General features: G+C 48.2%; 1 protein-coding gene and 1 pseudogene across 8 annotated transcripts in view; one reads left to right on the plus strand and one right to left on the minus strand.

Annotated features, from left to right (window-relative positions):
• Positions 1 to 20,303, plus strand: part of NCOR1 (nuclear receptor corepressor 1) — a 109,253-nt gene that overhangs the window by 12,259 nt on the left and 76,691 nt on the right. For all 8 annotated transcript variants that reach the window (XM_061605353.1, XM_061605352.1, XM_061605356.1 and 5 more), the window contains exons 2-6: positions 6,496 to 6,676; positions 8,962 to 9,092; positions 12,458 to 12,653; positions 13,390 to 13,572; positions 14,154 to 14,267. In XM_061605353.1, coding sequence (XP_061461337.1) covers positions 6,569 to 6,676; positions 8,962 to 9,092; positions 12,458 to 12,653; positions 13,390 to 13,572; positions 14,154 to 14,267 — 732 coding nt within the window. In that variant the 5' untranslated portion in view covers positions 6,496 to 6,568. The remainder of the gene's footprint in view (positions 1 to 6,495; positions 6,677 to 8,961; positions 9,093 to 12,457; positions 12,654 to 13,389; positions 13,573 to 14,153; positions 14,268 to 20,303) is intronic.
• On the minus strand, positions 2,269 to 2,387 carry LOC133374522 (5S ribosomal RNA; annotated as a pseudogene).

The following is a 20,303-nucleotide window of genomic DNA, read 5'->3' on the forward strand; positions in this document are numbered from 1 at the left end:
AAATTCCCCCACAGAGACATGCCGGGGTCTCATTCTGTTTTGAAAGTGAGGCTAGTCTGTGTCCCTCCTCTACAAGGAAGTGTGTGTGTGGGGGATGCCCCCCAAAGTGCTCAGTTGCTGGAGCAAAAATTATGATGATGATCTTGTGAAGCTGGTTTAAGGACCTTTTTAGGAGAAGGTCCCTCTACTGCTCTTGCCTCGTGCCCTTATAGCTTGGTGAGCGTCTTGGGTGGCAGAACAAACCATGGTTAAGGAAGAGAGCAGGTTTGTGCAAGACACCAAACCATAGTTGAAACAAGCCAAGGTATGCAAGCAAACAACAAACTGTGGCTTCAGACTGTGGTTTGTTGGCAGCATACACACCATAGTTAAGCCTCTGGGAAGGATTTGGACGATCAAGCAAACCATGGTTTACTGAACCATAGTTTTATAAATTGCAGCTTAGTGTTACATGCGAACCTAGCCATAGTCTGCCCTGTTGTAAGTCAGTTTTCTGTGCTCCTCCAAGTGGCTTAAGGCAATCTTGATCAGCACACCTCCCTGGACGGGGTTTGGACGATCAAACAAGCCAGGGTTAAGGAAGCCACCATTTCATAAACCATGGTTTAGCCCCCTTTTGTTTCCTATGTTCCTGCAGGTGGCTTAGGTGGCCTTGCCCTGGGCAGCCTATACCCCCCAGAGCACCCTGCTCAAGGGTGTTTGCTGTTGGCACCTCCATTGAGACACCATTGCCCTCTCTAGAGCAGAGGGCTTTGTGGGGCTCTTTACACTGGCCAACCAGGATGCTTTGGAGTTGCGTTCTCTGTGCATCTCGACAAGGGCGGCCATGGGTGGGTGACAGTTCCTAACAGCTGTTAATGGTGGCAGAGGATTTTTTTTTTAAGGGGGGGTCCTTTCTGCTTTAGCTGTAGGTCCCTTTGTCTCGAGTGTTAAGTGGTGCTATTTTTGAAATATATGGGATTATCGGGTCAACTGGACGTGGCATTCTCTCTGCTGCGGGGACAGATTCTTTGCAAGCGTCCTGAGCGAAGCTGGCCGGGGGTGGGGGAGAGGAAAGGAAACGGTGAAACCTCAGAGGAGAGCTCTGGCTTCCTGTTGCAGAACCCACAAGCCCTCGGTTAGGGCTACGGATCTAGGCCACAGCGCGTCGAGGGCTGGGTCTTTGCATTGACTAATTGAGGGGAGGGAGTTGGGGGCAGCGAAGGCGGAAATGTGTTCTAGGTGCCGTCCTGAGAAACAAAAATAAATTCCACCCTCCACACTGACTTGGCAGAAGCTGATCAGGTTCCCTCTAGAGGGGATTTACCCAGGCCTGCCTCATTAGTGTTAATTGGAGCTTTGTATAGGGATCCTCGCAATTACAGGAGGCTAGACGCGTTTGTGGGGGTGGGGAGGCTTGCCGCAGCAGCTGACATTAAACAAAACACAAACAAAAAGCCACCCCACAATGCATTGCCCATCTTGATAATAAGACGCAAAGGTGCTCTTAAAAAAAGAAGAAGGAAAAGCAGGTTGCTAACAACTGTTGAGTAAATATTGCGAAGCCCTGCGCGAGGCTCCGGAAGCCTACTTGGTCAGCTGCCCCAGATGTCATCGCCGTACTTCCAAGCGTATCTTTGAATCCATGTGGTCTAGTAAAGTGCACTTCTTTTACATAAATAAAAGTTGAAGTTCTCCAGAAGTGGAAATCTGTGAGCGATTCGGCGCTCATTCTGTGCTCTTGCAGTGTCCGCACGTCTCTGCCCTTGACGTGTCCTGCTGCTGCTGAGGCTTGGGACCCTGGTGTCTGGACTTCTCCCCTTTGCCTCTGTGGTGTGGGCCCCTTGCCTGCCTCCTCTGCCCCAGCAGACCCTCTTCCTTCACTCTCTTGACTTTGGTGTGTGTTCTTGCATATGTTGTATCTTAGGCTGTGTACGCACCAAACATTTAAAGCACATTATTTCCCCCCAAAGAATCCTGGGAACTATAGTTTGTTCAGGGTGCTGGGGATTGTACCTCTGTGAGGGGCAAACTACAGTTCCTGGGATTCTTTGGGGGGGGGGAAGTAATGTGCTTTAAATGTATGGTGTGTACTCAGCCTTAAACGTCAGGAAGTTGGAACCAACATTAGTCATACTCAGAGTAGACCCATTGATATTACTGGGAATGACTGTTGTTATTTGTCTTCAAGTCGATTACGACTTATGGCGACCCTATGAATCTGTTTTGGATACATTCATTGGGTTTTCATGGTAAGAGGTATTCAGAGGTGGTTGACCAATTCCTCTAAACCTACGGCATCCGGTATTCCCAGGCAGTCTCCCATCCAAGTACTAACCAGGCCTGACCCTGCTTAGCTTCCGAGACCAGACGAGATCTGGCGTGTTCAGGGTAGTATGGCCATAGGCATGACTAACTTAGGTCTGTTAAAAACCTCAGAAGAGCCTGGCTGCTGGATCAGGCCAGAGAGGGCCCATCTCATCCAGCATCCTGTTCCCACAGTGGCCAACCAGGTGCCCCAATGGGAAGCCCGCAAGCGGGACCTGCGCGCAACAGCAGCTCTTTCCCACTTGCGATTCCCAGCATCTAGCGGGACTACTCTGAGTAGAACTGAGTCAGCTCCTTTCAAACTCAAAAGTCTCCTTTTTGAACTAACGTGGGGTGCTCAATGCAAAGATACAGCCAGTTTAATAATAATAAAGTAAATAATAATAAAGTTTAAAATCAGTACAGCGTTGATGGGAACAGCAGAAGTTGGGAGTTGCTGGCTGGAACGACGACTCGCAGGGGTCGGTGAGACAGCCTCTCCTGGCAGCAGAGCGCTGGACTCCAGGTCCCGTCAGCCCCAAGCAATGCTTGGGCTGACGGGAGTTCGAGTCCAGAACACCTTGAGGGCATCAGCTTGGTGAAAGCGGATTGTCTTGCTCCCCTTTGTATCCTGTGAATTTCCCAGCAAACCAGCTTCCCTCGCCCCTTGACAAATCTTGGGTTGCTGGTTCTGTGATTGCACGGACCTTTCTCTTTCCCCCTTCTCAGGTTTTCGGCTACGTTGACTGTCTGCAAAGCAGTGGTTGTGCAAGCCCCATACTGCGTTAGCATGAAATGTATACGTTCACACCAGCTTAAGCTCAGACCTCTGGGGACTGGAAGGGCAGGGGCCAGCATATAATACTACCAAGACTACTAATACTAAACAACTCTTGAGGCATCTACAGTGTTGCTGGGCCTGCTGTGGCTATTTGTTAGAATTGCTTTCCAAATGGAACGCATTTTCCCTGGGGAGATCTCTACTTTCTGGTGGTGGCAGAGAGCTGCTGTGATGGCTATGAGTGCTGGGCTGAGATGTTGACCCCCCCCCCAACAAGGCTCCATTTCCTCTTCAACCACCAGCGTTAACGTGTGGGCATTGAGCAGCTCTCAGAACATCAGCTGGATGTTCACCATTGAGCAGTTCTCAGAACATCAGCTGGAAGACCCCTGCAACTGCCTCAGGCTAGAGGGGGGGGCTATGTAGTCCAGCATCCTGTTCTCACAGTGGCCAGCCGATGGGGAGGCCGCAAGCAAGACCTGAGTGCAACAGCAACTCTCCTGACTTGTGATTACCACCAACTGTTATTAAAAAGCATCCTGTCTCTGATAGCAGAGGAAGGACGTATCCAGCACGGCTAGTAGCCATTGATAGCTGTATCTTCCATGAAATCTACTGGCCAAGGTGTCCTGCGTGGGAACTGAAGTTCCCTTTACAAGGGGGTAGGACAGGGGTCGCCAAAGTGCTGCCTTCTGGAAGTTGTTGGACTACAACTCCCGTCATTCCCGACAGTTGTCTACGCTGGCTTGGGGCTGATGGGAGTTGAAATCTGTCATCACCAGTCTGGTATCACGTCGACATATCCCTTGCTTTAGGACGGAGTGAAATTTGTTTGCAAAATGGAGATTGCTCCTTGAGGGCTTGAAACTTATCAGCCCATTTCTGTGATTGTCCCTGTTTGCTTTTTCCAAAGCTCAAGTTTAATGTTGTGTGTGTGCCTGTGGGTCAAAATGACAAAAGGGATCCTGCCATTTTGGGCTGTGCTGCACTTTGCTCTCTGGTTTTGAGCCAGGTCATCGGGCAGCACAGAACTCAAAGAAATCCTTCCTGGGAGCAGAGACTGATTCAGTGAATAGATTTTGCTCACGTTTCGGTTGAGGGTCTTGCACATCTGCTCAGTTGTGGCGACCGAGGGATAGGCGAATCAGCCTCTTCCTGCTCCAGGCCCATCTTAGCATGTTTTCTGCCCATCCTAATGTTTTGCTTCTGTATTGATCTGCACAATTTCTGCTAAATCCCTCCCGACAGTACATATTTTAAACATTTTTAAATGAGTGCTTTCTCGGAAATATACACACAGATGTGTCGTTGGATGCATTTAGAACTGCTGAATGCTGAGTTGCGCCTTTTAGAGATGGGTAAAATCCAAGGGTTTGCCACCTGCGAGCCAAGTGACATTGGTTAAGATAGAAATCTGCAAAAATCTATGTGCTCAGTCATCTCGTCTGTGTGCGTGCATACACACCATACATTTAATGCACATGGCTTCTGTGATGTTCCTATATTAATGTATATATGGTAAGTGTTGTTGTTTTAGAAGATACATGGTAAGTGGAGTGAAAGAGGAGGGGGAGTGAATGGGCAGTAGAATGCGAGATGATTGGCTGAGTGTTTAAAATGGCTGAATGTATAAAAGGAAGAGTGAGAGTGGAATCGGGGGGGGGGGAGAAGAGAAAGAGTGGATTGCTTGGTGGGGTTTGAGAGAGTTGTTTGCCAGGAGAGAGTGAAGAAGGAGGGAGGTGGAGTTCGGATTAGTATTGAGTAAAACCATATGCTTATGTGCCTTAAGAAGAAATCTTGTTAATCTTGTTAGCTTTGTTATCTGTAATAAATACTTAATTTGGTTTACCAAAGGCCTGATCCTTGGCTGGGGTTTCACAGACCAGAAGGGAGGGTAAGGTAATGACCAAGGCTGAAGGTGAACTGTAACAAATGGTGGCAGCGGTGAAGAGAATAACAATACCAGTATTCAGAGTCTCTGGGAATACTAGTATTGGGACGTTACTGGTGGTTGCCTAGCAGGGGGATCTGTTGAGATCTGTGCTAGAGCGGATAGGTAAACCATAAGAGAGCGCGGTCCGGACTGGTGGAGTCCCTGGTGGTGCCTAGAGACAGGCAGTAACCACGAGCAGGTAGGAACCTGACAGGGAGAGCCAGGGAAGGACGCATCACAGCTTCCCCCAAAGGATCCTGGGAACTGTGGTTTATTAAGGCTGCCGGGAATTGTAGCTTTGTGAAGGGTAAGCTACAGCTCCCAGAATCCTTTGTGGGGAAAGTCCTGTATGGTGTGGCTGTGTGTGAGATTGGAGATCAGTTAGGAAAGCGTGATTTTCCTGCTTAAATCGTCACTAATGTGGGTGGCCGGCTTCCTGTGCGGGTGCCGCTGGTGGCTGGCTTGGGCCAGACCAGGAGGTGCAGCTGTTGGGGTGTTGTTGTGGTGCAGGGTGGTGTTTTTCCAACTCCACCCCGGAGATGAGTAACTGTGGCCCTCTGGATGTTGTTGGACTCAAGCTCCCATCAGCCCCAGCAATCAATGTGGCCAACAGCCAGCGATGATGGATGTTGGAGGCCGGCAACATCTGAAGGGCGACAGGGCTCCCCAGCCGCGATCTAAGAAGTGGCATTCCACACTGCATATGAGCAATGGAGGAATGCCTCTGTTTAGAAGAGGCATTCCCTCCTGAGAGAGGGGCATGCCTCTTTGTAATTCAGGGACAAGGAACATCTGCGGGTGGCCCTCCAGATGTTGTGGCCTCTGACTCCCAGCAGCCAGCACCGCCAAAGGGCAGGGGCGATGGAAGTGGTGGTCCGTGAGCCTCAAAAGGTTGGCATCCCCGGGCTATACAGTCCCAACGGTCTGGTCAAGCAGTGTCCTGAGATACCAGGCTAGGGGCGAAGGCACCCCAAGGAACAGGCTATGGCTGTGCAAGCAGGTCCTTTTGGGAAAGTCCACAGGATGCACTCGGAGGCTCATCTTACTGCAGGGGGATGGCAGGGGTAGATTGGGATGCACTCTGGTAGACCCTTGGGCTGATTTTTGGTAGGTGGGTGAGGGTTTCTTACTCTCTAACCGCAACAAAAAATTGCCCCTGCCTAAATTCAGTGGCTGAAATGAAGAAAGCTAAAGCAGGATTGGACTCTTGTGTGAAAGGACTGTGAAAACCAATTCCTCAGCTAGGAATGCTTAACCCTGTCCTTCAATCCAGGCTTGTATATCTTTTGCACCCAGGGCTGTAGCAAAAACCCAAAGTAGATCTGTCAAGCCTGAAGCCCATACTCAGGCCTGTGAGTGCTTCACTGGCAATTGCAACTGCGCTGAAATCACCCGTGGCTGTTGGGGATGGCGGTGACCTCTTGGGCGTTTGGCTGTTTCTTACCGTCTGCCTCTGGGCCCTTTTTTAACGATGTCAGTTTTAATATTTTCATAGACTGTTTCCTGGAAACCTGACTGCTTGCCGGTCTTGATCTCTTCGCGTAGCGAAGAGCCCTCCTCCTCTGAGAATGTCAAGCTCAGGCTATCCTCCGAACCAAGGAGCGTTCAGCACGGACCAGAACCGTTATCAGACGCACTCGGTCCAGTATACGTTTCCTGGCGGCCGACACCAGCAGGCAAGCAGCAGGGAGGGGAGGGGAGGAGGGATGGCATGCCTTCTTGGGAGGGGAGGAATCCTGAGCGATGCCTCTATAAAGTGTCTGCTTTCTGGGTATCCTTTCCTTACTGCATGAGTAACTTAGCCAATCTGGGCAGGGTTGGGTGTTCGGACAGTCAAAAAAATATCTGGCCAATTGGCCATTCCTGTTTTTTTAAAAAAATGTATTTTATTGATTTTCCGTAAACAAGATATTCACAGGTAGCTAAATAATAATAATAATAATAATAATATTTAATTTGTTTGTCGCCTATCTGGCAAATAGCCACTCTAGGCGATGTACATTAAAATGAGATAAAATACAACAATATCAAATGCAGACATATTAATAACAGTAGAGAAAAGTACTGGACAGTCATCAATACATATAAAAACAATTATATTAGCAGCATATGATAGATGGTAAAATCATGAAGATTTACCCTTCCCAAGGACCTCAAAGGCCTGTTGGAAAAGCCACGTCTTCAGGGCCTTGCGGAATACCTCTAGGGAAGGGGCATGTCGAAGATCACATGGGAGGGAGTTCCAGACAGTGGGGGCCACCACAGAAAAGGCTCTCTCCCTAGTACCCACCAACCTAGCTGTTTTGGTTGGCGGGATTGCGAGAAGGCCTTGAGTGGCTGATCTAGTTGGGCGGCATAATTGGTGGCGGTGGAGGCGCTCTTTCAGGTAAGCTGGGCCGAAAACGTACAGGTTTACATTCACATATAGGAACATCACACTCCCCCTGCCAATTTTTGGTGGATAGTCACGGCTGGTCAGAGGAGAAAGTTCTGGGATAGGCGGACGAATGGTCAGACCGAGCACAAGTTGGCCTTATCCAATCTGCAGCCCTGCAGACATTTTGGACTACAACTCCCATTAGCCCCAGCCAAACAGCTGTGCTGGCCGAGGCTGATGGGAGATGGAGTCCGAAACCACTGTAAAGCCTCAGGATGGGGTCTTGGCTGGTTTTTCTTTTTAAATTAACTTTATTAGAACAGTTTAGATGCAAGTTTCCCCATCCTTGCTCTAAATAGAGCTCGGGGAAGTGTACAGCAAAAGTTAATTTAAAAGGAAAAAAAGAGGTCAAGGAAGGCTGGTGGCTACAGTTTAAAAATTAAACAAATTAAAAAAAGTTAAGGCAAAGGAAACAATTATTGTCTTTTTTAAAAGCTCCACCTTCACCCCTTGAGTTTTTATAAAAGTTGTTGCCTAGTGAGGGAATGGGCCAGATCCTTAATTATCGCCAGAATCATGGCTTCCTGGAAAATGTTGAAAATATTTGACCTTCCTCAAATAATTGTCAATATTTGACCAGCTAACTGATGGCTGTGCCAACCCATGGCCCGAGGAGGTGGAGGTGCAGGTTGAAGCAGGTCTAGTTTTTAGTGGGTTGCATGAACTTCTTTGGTTGTTGAGAAGAGAAGAATCTGCCCCTCCGTTCTGGGGTGGGAGTAAAGAAATTATTCCATGTTGTGTTCTTCAGCCTTGATGACACAATGGCTGGTCATTTGTCAATATTTGACCTGGCAGGTGGCCAGCGTGCCAACCCTCAGACATAAAAACATCAGATTAGAGATGTGAAGGCCTGGGAAGGAATGGAAAAATTGGCGGTGGGGGATATTTCCCCCCAGTTTTTTTTCTGAAGGCTTTTTAAAAATTATTTTTTTTTCTGGGGAAGAAGAAACGCTTCTCCCCCAGGATTTTCCATTGTTTTTCTGGGCCTTCACATCTCTCCATCAGAACAGCCTTGACGGATCAGACCGAAGGCTCCCAGAGTGGCTTGAACACCACCAGACAATCTCTGCCCGCTAGCTTGTTGATCTAAACGGCGCATCACAAAAAGAAAAAGGGACAGGGAGGGAAGAGGGGGGAAGGCAAACGCCAAATAGAAAAGCCAAATAGCTGTTCTTATCCTGACCAGCTGAAATGAACACAGTTCAGGGGCAGATGGCACCAGCTAGAGCCAGCCTTTTAGCAGAGCTGATTCTGTGAGCCCTGCTTTCCATCTGGATGTCTTCGATGCCGGTGTGACTATAGCCGCCATCACCCCTGACCGTTGGCCATTCTGCCTGGGGTGGATGGGAGTTGCAGTCTGCTACCTGGACGGCATGCCAAGGGAGAGTTGCCATGGAAAGCGCTGCTCTCGAGGAGCCTGTGACTTGCAGGCAACCACCCTGCTTCAGCTGGAAGCTTCCTCCACCCTCCGCATTGGGGATATTCTTCCTGACGCAACTAGCGCACTCGCTTTTTTTTCCACAGGAGTTTGCTGTTCCTGAATTCCGTGCTTCTCACCTGGAAGTCAGCCAGGCTACCCAGCTCCTGCAGCAACAGCAGCAGCAACTTCGTCGCCGGCCCTCTTTGCTGTCTGAATATCATCCTGGCTCCGATAGGTAGGGGACCGTTGTCCTTTGACCAGCAAGACTGGGGCCACCTATTGCTGGCTTGCAGCCTGGTTGGAGATGGCGGGGCTACTGCCTTGCAAAATTCGTGGTCCAAAACCATCAGAAATGGGTCCCTCAAATGCACCTTTGAGTTAGAGATGGGTTTCCGGGTCAGAAAATGTGGGAAGTGTCATCGGTGTATCCAGTACTGAACTGAGATACACCGATAGACGTTTGGCAGTAACTGTCCCTCCTTCCTTTCAGGCATCTCTTGAAGACTGAACTTTTTAGACAGGCCTTTGTAAAATGGAAGGTCTCTCTAACCCGTAGGCTATTCACTGATGCTTTTATTACTGCTTTTAATGATGCTTTTATTGGTTTTTAAATTTTATTGCGTCTTTGTATGTTGCAAGCCACCTCAATGTGCTTATATAATAAATGTGGTTAATGTATAAACAAGATGGGCCAGTGGTTTCCATTTTGTAGAAAGCAGCTGGTTATGTTTTGCAAACACAGCTGCCTGTGTGTGTCTGCTTTATGAAAGGACGCCCGGCACAGTTTTCTGGGCTTAAGAACACAATAATTTTAGAGGTTGGAATTCTGACCCCCCCCCCGAGTCATTCCAGCAACCGCTTACGTAACATATACTTGGGGAAGGGCTATGGCTCAGTGGCCAAACACTGGTTTTGTGTGCCAAAGACCCCAGGTTCTTTTTTTTTTTACAATAATTTTTATTCAAATTTTCATAAAACATACAAAACAAAATCATAAAACATTCAAAGACAAAAAACAAAACAAAACAAAAATGATTAAACAAAAAAATAAAATGTTGACTTCCCATTTGTCGCAGATCAAATCAGTTGTAGGTCTACAATATATAACAATCCTGTCTCTTAAATTATATTATAAAATCACTTTCCTCCAGTAGTTATCTTAATTAATCATCAAATCTCATAAACATTACTTTATTCTTTCCACAAAAAGTCAAAGAGAGGTTTCAATTCTTTAAGAAATATATCTATCAATTTTTCTCCAAACATGTCGATTAATCCATCTCAATAATAATAATAATAATCTTATTGTCATAACCATAGTCCAAATAAACATGTCGATTAATCCATCTCATCAAAATCTGTTAGGTCCAATAATTTCAATAGCCATTATCCCTATTAATTCCATCTTCCATCTTCAATAGTGTGCCAAAGACCCCAGGTTCAATCCCTGGTGCCTCCGGATACAGCTGGGGAAAAAGACTTCTCATCTGAAGCCCCGGAGCAGGGCCAGCGCCAGGCATGCCGGCACCCTTGGGCACCAGCCTGCCCTGGCACTCGCCCACATGCCCCATCTACCTTTCCCTTGAAGTGAATGCTGGCCAATTTGTGCGCGCATGCCTGCCATCAACCAAGATGGTGGCCGAGGCTTCCTTAAGGGGCTGATTCCCTTGCCGCCATCTTGGTTGATGGCAGGCATGTGCCCGCAGTGGAGCTAGCATTACTTCAAGGGAAAGGTAGGTGGCATGTCATGGGCCTGCGCGGTAGTAGGGGGGTGCCTAGGAGTTCCCTCTCTGTGGTCCTCAGCAGGGTCAAGAGCCGATGCTGCCCTGGATTGTGAAAATGAGCACTACCCACCCACCCTGAGGAGGGTCCCTTCAAGGGCCCCTCAGGCCCCCTTGGCCAGGGCCTGACCTGGCCGCCCTCTGGTGCCGGCCCTGCTCTGGAGAGCTGCTGCCAGTCAGTGTGGAAAATACTGAGCTGGATGGACCAATGGCTTGGCTCGGTATAAGGCAGCTTCCTATCTTCCGAACTATTTAAACCAGGCCTTAAGATCCATGAACCATGAGGACTCGCATCTTGCTGTACTTTTAGGCGAAGAGCTATAGATCTGTGGTAGAATATCTGTTTTGCATGGACAAGGTCTCTGGTCCAATCCCTGGCACCTCCGGGTTAGAGGGCTGGGAATGGCCCCCTGCCTCAAATCACAGAGAGCCGCTTCCAGTCGTTGAGGACAATATTGAGCTCGATGGATGGAGAGGCTGACTTAGTGTAAAACAGTTTCCTGCTATCCTAAGCAGTGGCGGCTGGTGGCTCCATGCCAGTGGGGCAGTGGAGTCTGCTCCGTGTTTTAGTCCAAATATTTAAGGAGCTGGCCACGGTGCTTCAGCAGACTCCACTGCCCACTGACGTGGAGCCGTCAGGTGCCTCTGATCCTAAGCATTAAACAGTTGTAATTCTCCAGCAGGCTGACCCTCTGGCTTGATTGTCTTGCTCCTTCTGGAAGGAAGGGCGGGATATAAATCAAATAAATAAATAAATAAATATCTTATTGTTGGATTAGGCAGGGTGCCTTGATGCTGGGAGCTGTCTGCCGGTGGAGCAGATCACCTCTGGAGGCGGCCTGTGCCCCTTCACCAGCGATGCTTAAGCAGAGGCCAGATAGTCACCTGTCAGGGATGCCCTTCTTGCATTCTGCACTGGAGATCCTGTACTTAGCAGTTTGGATTTGTATTAGATGACTGTGATGTTCCTATATTAATGTATATATGGTAAGTGTTGGTTGTTTAGAAGATACATGGTAAGTGGAGTGAAAGGGGGGGAGTGAATGGGCAGTAGAATGCGAGATGATTGGCTGAGTGTTTAAAATGGCTGAATGTATAAAAGGAAGAGTGAGAGTGGAATCTGGGGGGGAGAAGAGAACTGAGTGGGTTGCTTGGTGGGGTTTAGAGAGTTGTTTGCCAGGAGAGAGTGGAGAAGGAGGGAGGTGGAGTTCGGATTAGTATTGAGTAAAACCATATGCTTATGTGCCTTAAGAAGAAATCTTGTTAATCTTGTTAGCTTTGTTATCTGTAATAAATACTTAATTTGGTTTACCAAAGGCCTGATCCTTGGCTGGGGTTTCACAGACCAGAAGGGAGGGTAAGGTAATGACCAAGGCTGAAGGTGAACTGTAACAAATGGTGGCAGCGGTGAAGAGAATAACAATACCAGTATTCAGAGTCTCTGGGAATACTAGTATTGGGACGTTACTGGTGGTTGCCTAGCAGGGGGATCTGTTGAGATCTGTGCTAGAGCGGATAGGTAAACCATAAGAGAGTGCGGTCCGGACTGGTGGAGTCCCTGGTGGTGCCTAGAGACAGGCAGTAACCACGAGCAGGTAGGAACCTGACAGGGAGAGCCAGGGAAGGACGCCTCACAATGACCACTAAGGTCCCTTCCAACACGAAATTTGCAGAAACGTGGCTGCAATTTACTCAGGACAGATACTAGAAAATGGCAACCCTGGTAAACGGGGACAGCCGGAGTGCGTGCCGTTATGGCTCTTACTTCTTTTATGGTACCGCCTGTGCCGTTGGGCTTAGCTTTTCTTGTCTCTTTCAGGCCTCAGGAAAGGCGATCTGGCTACGAGGCACAGTTTCATCCCGGCCCGTCGCAAGCTGATCATGATGCACTGGATCCAAAGAGGCCACGCCTGGACCAAATGTCCGACTCCCACTACCAGCGGGTCAGTGCCACAGCGGTCCTGCCGTTAGCCCACCAGCTGCAAGAGGGTTTACGGTCGTCTGACCTAAAGAAGGTAACGCTGGCTGGGAACATTTACAGTAATGCCTCAGTTAATGAAGTACATGCATTCTTGGACATTACTTCTTTAACACAAACTTTGGTACAAGAGGTGTGAATAAAATGGAAAGAATAGGGATAGGTTCCTACATCCACTCATAGATGATGGGGGCAACTTCAACAGGGGCTTTAAAGGGTGCCTACCTGGCACCCACCCTCTCCTTCTCCTCTGAATCGTATTGGATCCTTTCTTCCCCAGCCCTGGGAGAAAGCAAGAAATCTCTTTAATGCAAAGCAAATCCACAGGCTTGTCAGTTTACTGACAGCAAAGCAAGGACACAGGTTAGTCAGTTTTACCTTAAAGCAAAGGCACAGGATGGTCAGTTTATTGACTGCAAAGTAAAGACACAGGCTGCTCAGTTTCACCTTAAAGCAAAGGCACAGGCTGGAAAGTTTATCCAAAGCAAAGCTGGTCAGTTTCACCTTAACAAAAAAAAGCCCTCATTAAAAGGAGGTTCCTTCCTGGAGGATTGATTAACGGAGGTATTACTGTATTTGCAAATATTTCTGTAATGGCAACGATATCAGGGCAATGAACCGTGGCCGCTGACCATGTGGCACTTAAAAGCAACTTGGGCGAATATCTCTGTACCTGTTGGGCAAGGAGCTGCCTTGTCTTCCACATGGGGCTTGTTATTTTTTGGTTCAAGGTTCCCCGCCTCCCTATTTTAACGTGTTTCTTTCTCTCCAAGGAGTCTGCTTTCGGAGGCAAGCATGAAGGGCCGCCGTCCCCGATGTCGGGCCAGCCATGCGGAGACGACCAGAACGCGTCTCCGTCCAAGCTGTCGAAGGAAGAGCTGATCCAGAGCATGGACCGGGTGGACCGGGAGATTGCCAAAGTGGAACAGCAGATCCTCAAGCTGAAAAAGAAACAAGTAAGCCGTCAGACGGGGGCAGGGGGGAAGAGCGTGGTAGTTCCACAGGCCCTTGGATGAGGAATTTGTGTGGAAGTTCTTGGCAGAGGAGAGATTTGGCTGGGGGAGGGGGAATGGAACACTCTGGGTTGGGGTGTTGGATGCTGCAGGAGGTTCAGCAGCAACACCTGGAGGGCGCCATGTTGACTGTCCCTAGAGTAGGCAAAACAAGTGTGCCATGTTGCAAATTGTTACTTAACCCCGGTTTGCCAAACCCCATTTTTCCTGGCATGGAATTCTTGTCTTTCTTGGCTCAACATTTTTTTATGTGTTTCAGAACAGATTTGTTTTTGTTTTTTAAAGGTTTCTTAAAAAAAAAAATTGAAAGCAAAAATAGTCTTGAGCTTGTGACTGGCACAGCTGGTAGTTCCGAAATCCCCTCTCTTTGTCGTTCTTACCTTGCAAATTTGCACCTTGATGCAAACTGTTGATTCAGATGCTGGCGTATTTATCTCCGGTGACTCATTCCCAGCGGGAGCAGCGTGGTACGTGGATGGCTGGTTCTCTCTCCCCCACCTTCTGCTTTTCTTTTGGTCTCCTAGCAACAACTCGAAGAAGAAGCCGCTAAGCCCCCAGAGCCGGAGAGGCCCGTCTCCCCTCCTCCTGTGGAACAGAAGCATCGCAGCATTGTCCAGATTATTTATGACGAGAATCGGGTAATAGTTGCTTCTTTTTGCTTCACGCCTTGTGTATATTTGATGCAGAGAGTCGTTCTGGGTGCGGGTTCCTTTTTACCTCTGTGAGACCAGATGGCTGCGTTTGCACATTGTGACAAGCTGGGGTTGTTGGCTTCTAGGGGTTTTATTGCGCATACTGCTTGATCACTCCTCCCTCAGGCGAGTGGGAGGAGCAAATCACAAAGCCACCAATTCCTGTTAATGTCTGAACCCTGGACAGTGGTTTGTTGTCCCTGCAATAGGGGTCACCAATCTATTTTTAAGCCCACGGGCAGATTTGGACTTTTGAATGAGTGCCGAGGGTACCGTGCCCTCTGTTCCCTTCTCTCCCCTGGATCATTCCTCCTCCAAGAGACAGAAAGAGATCCAGTAGAATTATTCTGAGACTTGAAAAGCATATAAAGCTGAAAGAGGAAATGGGAAAGAGTGTCACTCTTCCCCACTTCCTCCTTCAGCTCTATGTACTTTTTGAGGAAGAAGGTAGGCTGCCCTCACAACCTCCCTTAGCAACAGGACAGAGAGTGTTAAGGGGAGGAACCTTAGAATTCTGTGGGCACCACGGGAAGATGTCAAGGGCGCCATTGTGCCGACTGGCACAGCATTCATGCCCCTGCTGTTAGGATCCAAAGCCTGTCTTAAACTGTGGTTTGTTTTTCTCTCACGAATCCTGCCTTACTAGGAAGCGGCAAGCCTCAGTGTTGGGCTTGTAGTTGCAGGAAGCCAAGCTTAACTGCAGTTTCATTTTCCCCGATTGTGCCAGGGAAGGAACGATTGGGCATCGTGCACAAGAAACCACAATAGGTTGGCATCCGTGGCTCATTGAGACATGCGAACTTGTGTGCCAGTAAACCACAATAAGTCGACAACCTTGGTTTATGACATGCAAGCCCCTCTGTCAACCTGCGGCGTTCATTCGAGGATCAGGGCCCAGACCAAGCATGCGCTTGGGGTCCCATGTCCGTTGGCCCAGCAGAGGGACGTGTGTGAATGTGGCCTGCTTCGGTAACATACGGGCAGCCGGTGCAAGCTTTTCAGCACCGGAGTTACATTCTGGTGGTAGTTCGTCCCCATCAACGGTCATAGCCTAGCATTTTGCACCAGCTGGAGCTTCCGGACCAGGCACGAGGGTAGTCCTGCATAGAGCACATGGCAGTAATCAAGCCTTGAGGTTACTGAGGCTTCATCTGTCTAGCCAAACTGTGACGCCAATTCGGGGCTGGAGAAATTCTGGGCTGTGTTGCGTCAGCGTCCAACTCCTCCTGGGCAGGAATGCCTGTGGCATGTTGGGATTCTAAAAGGCAGCCTCATTCACCCTGCATTTGCCAGTCAGCTGTGGAGGGGGACAGACAGTGAAGCCCCTTGCTTGGGCCACCGGACATTCCCTGCAGTGACCTCTCCGTCCGCTTCTGATAGGGATTGCCCTGCGTGCGTTTTGAGCACGGCCGTGGGAACTGTTTTGTGGGTGTGGTGCCAAACGCCTGCCTTGTGCAATGCAATGGTGGCGACACCGAGTGTACACAGGCCTGGCTGTGACCTGTGTGTGTCTGGGCTCTCCACACCCCCTCGGTTGTGCAAGAGAGGGAGGAGGTCAAAGAGGAAGGCAAGGTCAGCATGGGTAACCTTTGCTTATTTATTTATTTATTTATTTATTTATTTATTTGGTTACATTTATATACCGCCCTTAGCAAATACCTCTCAGGGCGGTAAACAGCACAGGGTAGAATACATACATGGCAATAATAAAATCACAAAAACATATATGACATAAAAACAAATACACTTAAACAGAAAATAAAAATAAAGACTTAGTATACAAGATTAAAAAGCTAAAAAGACTAGAGTGATTAAAATGCCTGGGAGCATAAAAAGGTCTTTACCTGGCGCCGAAAAGATAATAGTGTAGGCGCCAGGCGTACCTCTTCGGGGAGGCTATTCCACAACTCGGGGGCCACCACGGAAAAGGCCCTAGATCTAGTAACCACCCTCCGGGCTTCACAATGAGTTGGTACCTGGAGGAGGGCCTTCGATGACGAACGAAGCGAACGGGTAGGTTCATAGTGGGAGAGGCGTTCCACCAGGTATTGCGGTCCCACGCCATGTAAGGCTTTATAGGTCATAACCAACACCTTGAATCTCGCCCGGAAGCAAATAGGTAGCCAGTGCAGGCGAGCCAGAACAGGAGTTATATGCGAAGACCGACTGGTCCTCGTCAATAATCTAGCTGCCGCATTCTGCACTAGCTGAAGCTTCCGAACTGTCTTCAAGGGCAGCCCAATGTAGAGTGCATTACAGTAATCCAATCTTGAAGTTACCAGAGCATGGACAACGGAGGCGAGGTCGTCCCTGTCCAGATAGGGGCGTAGTTGGGCTACCAAACGGAGATGGTAAAACGCATTCCGTGCCACCGAGGCCACTTGAGCCTCAAGAGACAAGGAAGGTCTGTAGCTGTGTGGCCGAGCACGTGCTTGGTATGCAGAAGGTCCCAGCTTCAATGCCCGCCAGCATCTCCAGGTAGAGACTCCCTGCCTGAAACCCCAGAGAGCTGCTGCCAGTCAGTGCAGGCAATACTGAGCTGAATGGGCCAGTGGCCTGGCTCATAAGAACATAAGAAGAGCCTGCTGGATCAGGCCAGTGGCCCATCTAGTCCAGCATCCTGTTCTCACAGTGGCCAACCAGGTGCCTGGGGGAAGCCCGCAAGCAGGACCCGAGTGCAAGAACACTCTCCCCTCCTGAGGCTTCCGGCAACTGGTTTTCAGAAGCATGCTGCCTCTGACTAGGGTGGCACAGCACAGCCATCATGGCTAGTAGCCATTGATAGCCCTGTCCTCCATGAATTTGTCTAATCTTCTTTTAAAGCCATCCAAGCTGGTGGCCATTACTGCGTCTTGTGGGAGCAAATTCCATAGTTTAACTATGCGCTGAGTAAGGAAGTACTTCCTTTTGTCTGTCCTGAATCTTCCAACATTCAGCTTCTTTGAATGTCCACGAGTTCTAGTATTATGAGAGAGGGAGAAGAACTTTTCTCTATCCACTTTCTCAATGCCATGCATAATTTTATACACTTCTATCATGTCTCCTCTGACCCGCCTTTTCTCTAAACTAAAAAGCCCCAAATGCTGCAACCTTTCCTCGTAAGGGAGTCGCTCCATCCCCTTGATCATTCTGGTTGCCCTCTTCTGAACCTTTTCCAACTCTAGAATATCCTTTTTGAGATGAGGCGACCAGAACTGTACACAGTATTCCAAATGCGGCCGCACCATAGATTTATACAATGGCATTATGATATCGGCTCTTTTATTTTCAATACCTTTCCTAATTATCGCTAGCATGGAATTTGCCTTTTTCACAGCTGCCGCACACTGGGTCGACATTTTCATCGTGCTGTCCACTACAACCCCGAGGTCTCTCTCCTGGTCGGTCACCGCCAGTTCAGACCCCATGAGCGTATATGTGAAATTAAGATTTTTTGCTCCAATATGCATAATTTTACACTTGTTTATATTGAATTGCATTTGCCATTTTTCTGCCCATTCACTCAGTTTGGAGAGGTCTTTTTGGAGCTCTTCGCAATCCCTTTTTGTTTTAACAACCCTGAACAATTTAGTGTCATCAGCAAACTTGGCCACTTCACTGCTCACTCCTAATTCTAGGTCATTAATGAACAAGTTGAAAAGTACAGGTCCCAATACCGATCCTTGAGGGACTCCACTTTCTACAGCCCTCCATTGGGAGAACTGTCCGTTTATTCCTACTCTCTGCTTTCTGCTTCTTAACCAATTTCTTATCCACAAGAGGACCTCTCCTCTTATTCCATGACTGCTAAGCTTCCTCAGAAGCCTTTGGTGAGGTACCTTGTCAAACGCTTTTTGAAAGTCTAAGTACACTATGTCCACTGGATCACCTCTATCTATATGCTTGTTGACACTCTCAAAGAATTCTAATAGGTTACTGAGACAGGACTTTCCCTTGCAGAAGCCATGCTGGCTCTGCTTCAGCAAGGCTTGTTCTTCTATGTGCTTAGTTAATCTAGCTTTAATCATACTTTCTACCAGTTTTCCAGGGACAGAAGTTAAGCTAACTGGCCTGTAATTTCCGGGATCCCCTCTAGATCCCATTTTGAAGATTGGCGTTACATTTGCCACTTTCCAGTCCTCAGGCACGGAGGAGGACCCAAGGGACAAGTTACATATTTTAGTTAGCAGATCAGCAATTTCACCTTTGAGTTCTTTGAGAACTCTCGGGTGGATGCCATCCGGGCCCGGTGATTTGTCAGTTTTTATATTGTCCATTAAGCTTAGAACTTCCTCTCTCATTACCACTATTTGTCTCAGTTCCTCAGAATCCCTTCCTGCAAATGTTAGTTCAGGTTCAGGGATCTGCCCTATATCTTCCCCTGTGAAGACAGATGCAAAGAATTCATTGAGCTTCTCTGCAATCTCCTTATCGTTCTTTAGTACACCTTTGACTCCCTTATCATCCAAGGGTCCAATTGTCTCCCTAGATGGTCTCCTGCTTTGAATGTATTTATAGAATTTTTTGTTGTTGGTTTTTATGTTCTTAGCAATGTGCTCCTCAAATTCTTTTTTAGCATCCCTTATTGTCTTCTTGCATTTCTTTTGCCAGAGTTTGTCTTCTTTTTTATTTTCTTCATTTGGACAAGACTTCCATTTTCTGAAGGAAGACTTTTTGCCTCTAAGAGCTTCCTTGACTTTGCTCGTTAACCATGCTGGCATCTTCTTGGCCCTGGCGGTACCTTTTCTGATCTGCGGTATGCACTCCAGTTGAGCTTCTAATATAGTGTTTTTAAACAACTTCCAAGCATTTTCGAGTGATGTGACCCTCTGGACTTTGTTTTTCAGCTTTCTTTTTACCAATCCCCTCATTTTTGTGAAGTTTCCTCTTTTGAAGTCAAATGTGACCGTGTTGGATTTTCTTGGCAATTGGCCAGTTACATGTATGTTTAATTTAATAGCACTGTGGTCACTGCTCCCAATCGGTTCAACAACACTTACATCTCGCACCAGGTCCCGGTCCCCACTGAGGATTAAGTCCAGGGTTGCCGTCCCTCTGGTCGGTTCCATGACCAACTGATCTAGGGAATAGTCATTTAGAATATCTAGAAACTTTGCTTCTTTGTCATGACTGGAACACATATGCAGCCCGTCTATGTCCGGGTAGTTGAAGTCACCCATTACTACCACCTTTCCTAGTTTGGATGCTTCCTCAATTTCATATCTCATCTCCAGATCTCCCTGAGCATTTTGATCAGGGGGACGATAGATCGTTCCCAGTATTAAGTCCCTCCTGGGGCATGGTATCACCACCCACAACGATTCTGTGGAGGAGTCTGCCTCTTTTGGGGTTTCGAGCTTGCTGGATTCAATGCCTTCTTTCACGTATAGAGCGACTCCGCCACCAATACGTCCTTCCCTGTCCTTCCGATATAGTTTATATGCAGGGATAACCGTATCCCACTGGTTTTCTCCATTCCACCAGGTCTCCGTTATGCTCACTATATCAATGCTCTCCTCTAAGACCAAGCACTCCAGTTCTCCCATCTTGGTTCGCAGGCTCCTGGCATTAGCGTACAGGCACTTGTAAGCAGTGTCTCTCTTCAAGTGTCTTTGGCACTTGTGGTTAGGCCTGTGATAATTTTGCTCTTCTGAATTTATATCCTGTGCCCCTGCTCTCACAATGCCTACTTCTAGGCCTACCCCTTTTAAAATTTCATCATTTCTTTGGTTTTTATCCCAGGGGGGAGGTTTATTCCGAACCGGACCTTCCTCAGCTCCTGTTGGGTTTCCCCCCTCAGTCAGTTTAAAAGCTGCTCTGCCACCTTTTTAATTTTAAGTGCCAGCAGTCTGGTTCCATTCTGGTTCAAGTGGAGCCCGTCCCTTTTGTACAGGCCCGGCTTGTCCCAAAAAGTTCCCCAGTGCCTAACAAATCCAAACCCTTCCACCCGACACCATCGTCTCATCCACGCATTGAGACTGCGAAGCTGGGCCTGTCTGGCTG

Source organism: Rhineura floridana, chromosome 21 (assembly GCF_030035675.1).
Source record: "Rhineura floridana isolate rRhiFlo1 chromosome 21, rRhiFlo1.hap2, whole genome shotgun sequence".
NCBI lineage: Eukaryota > Metazoa > Chordata > Lepidosauria > Squamata > Rhineuridae > Rhineura > Rhineura floridana.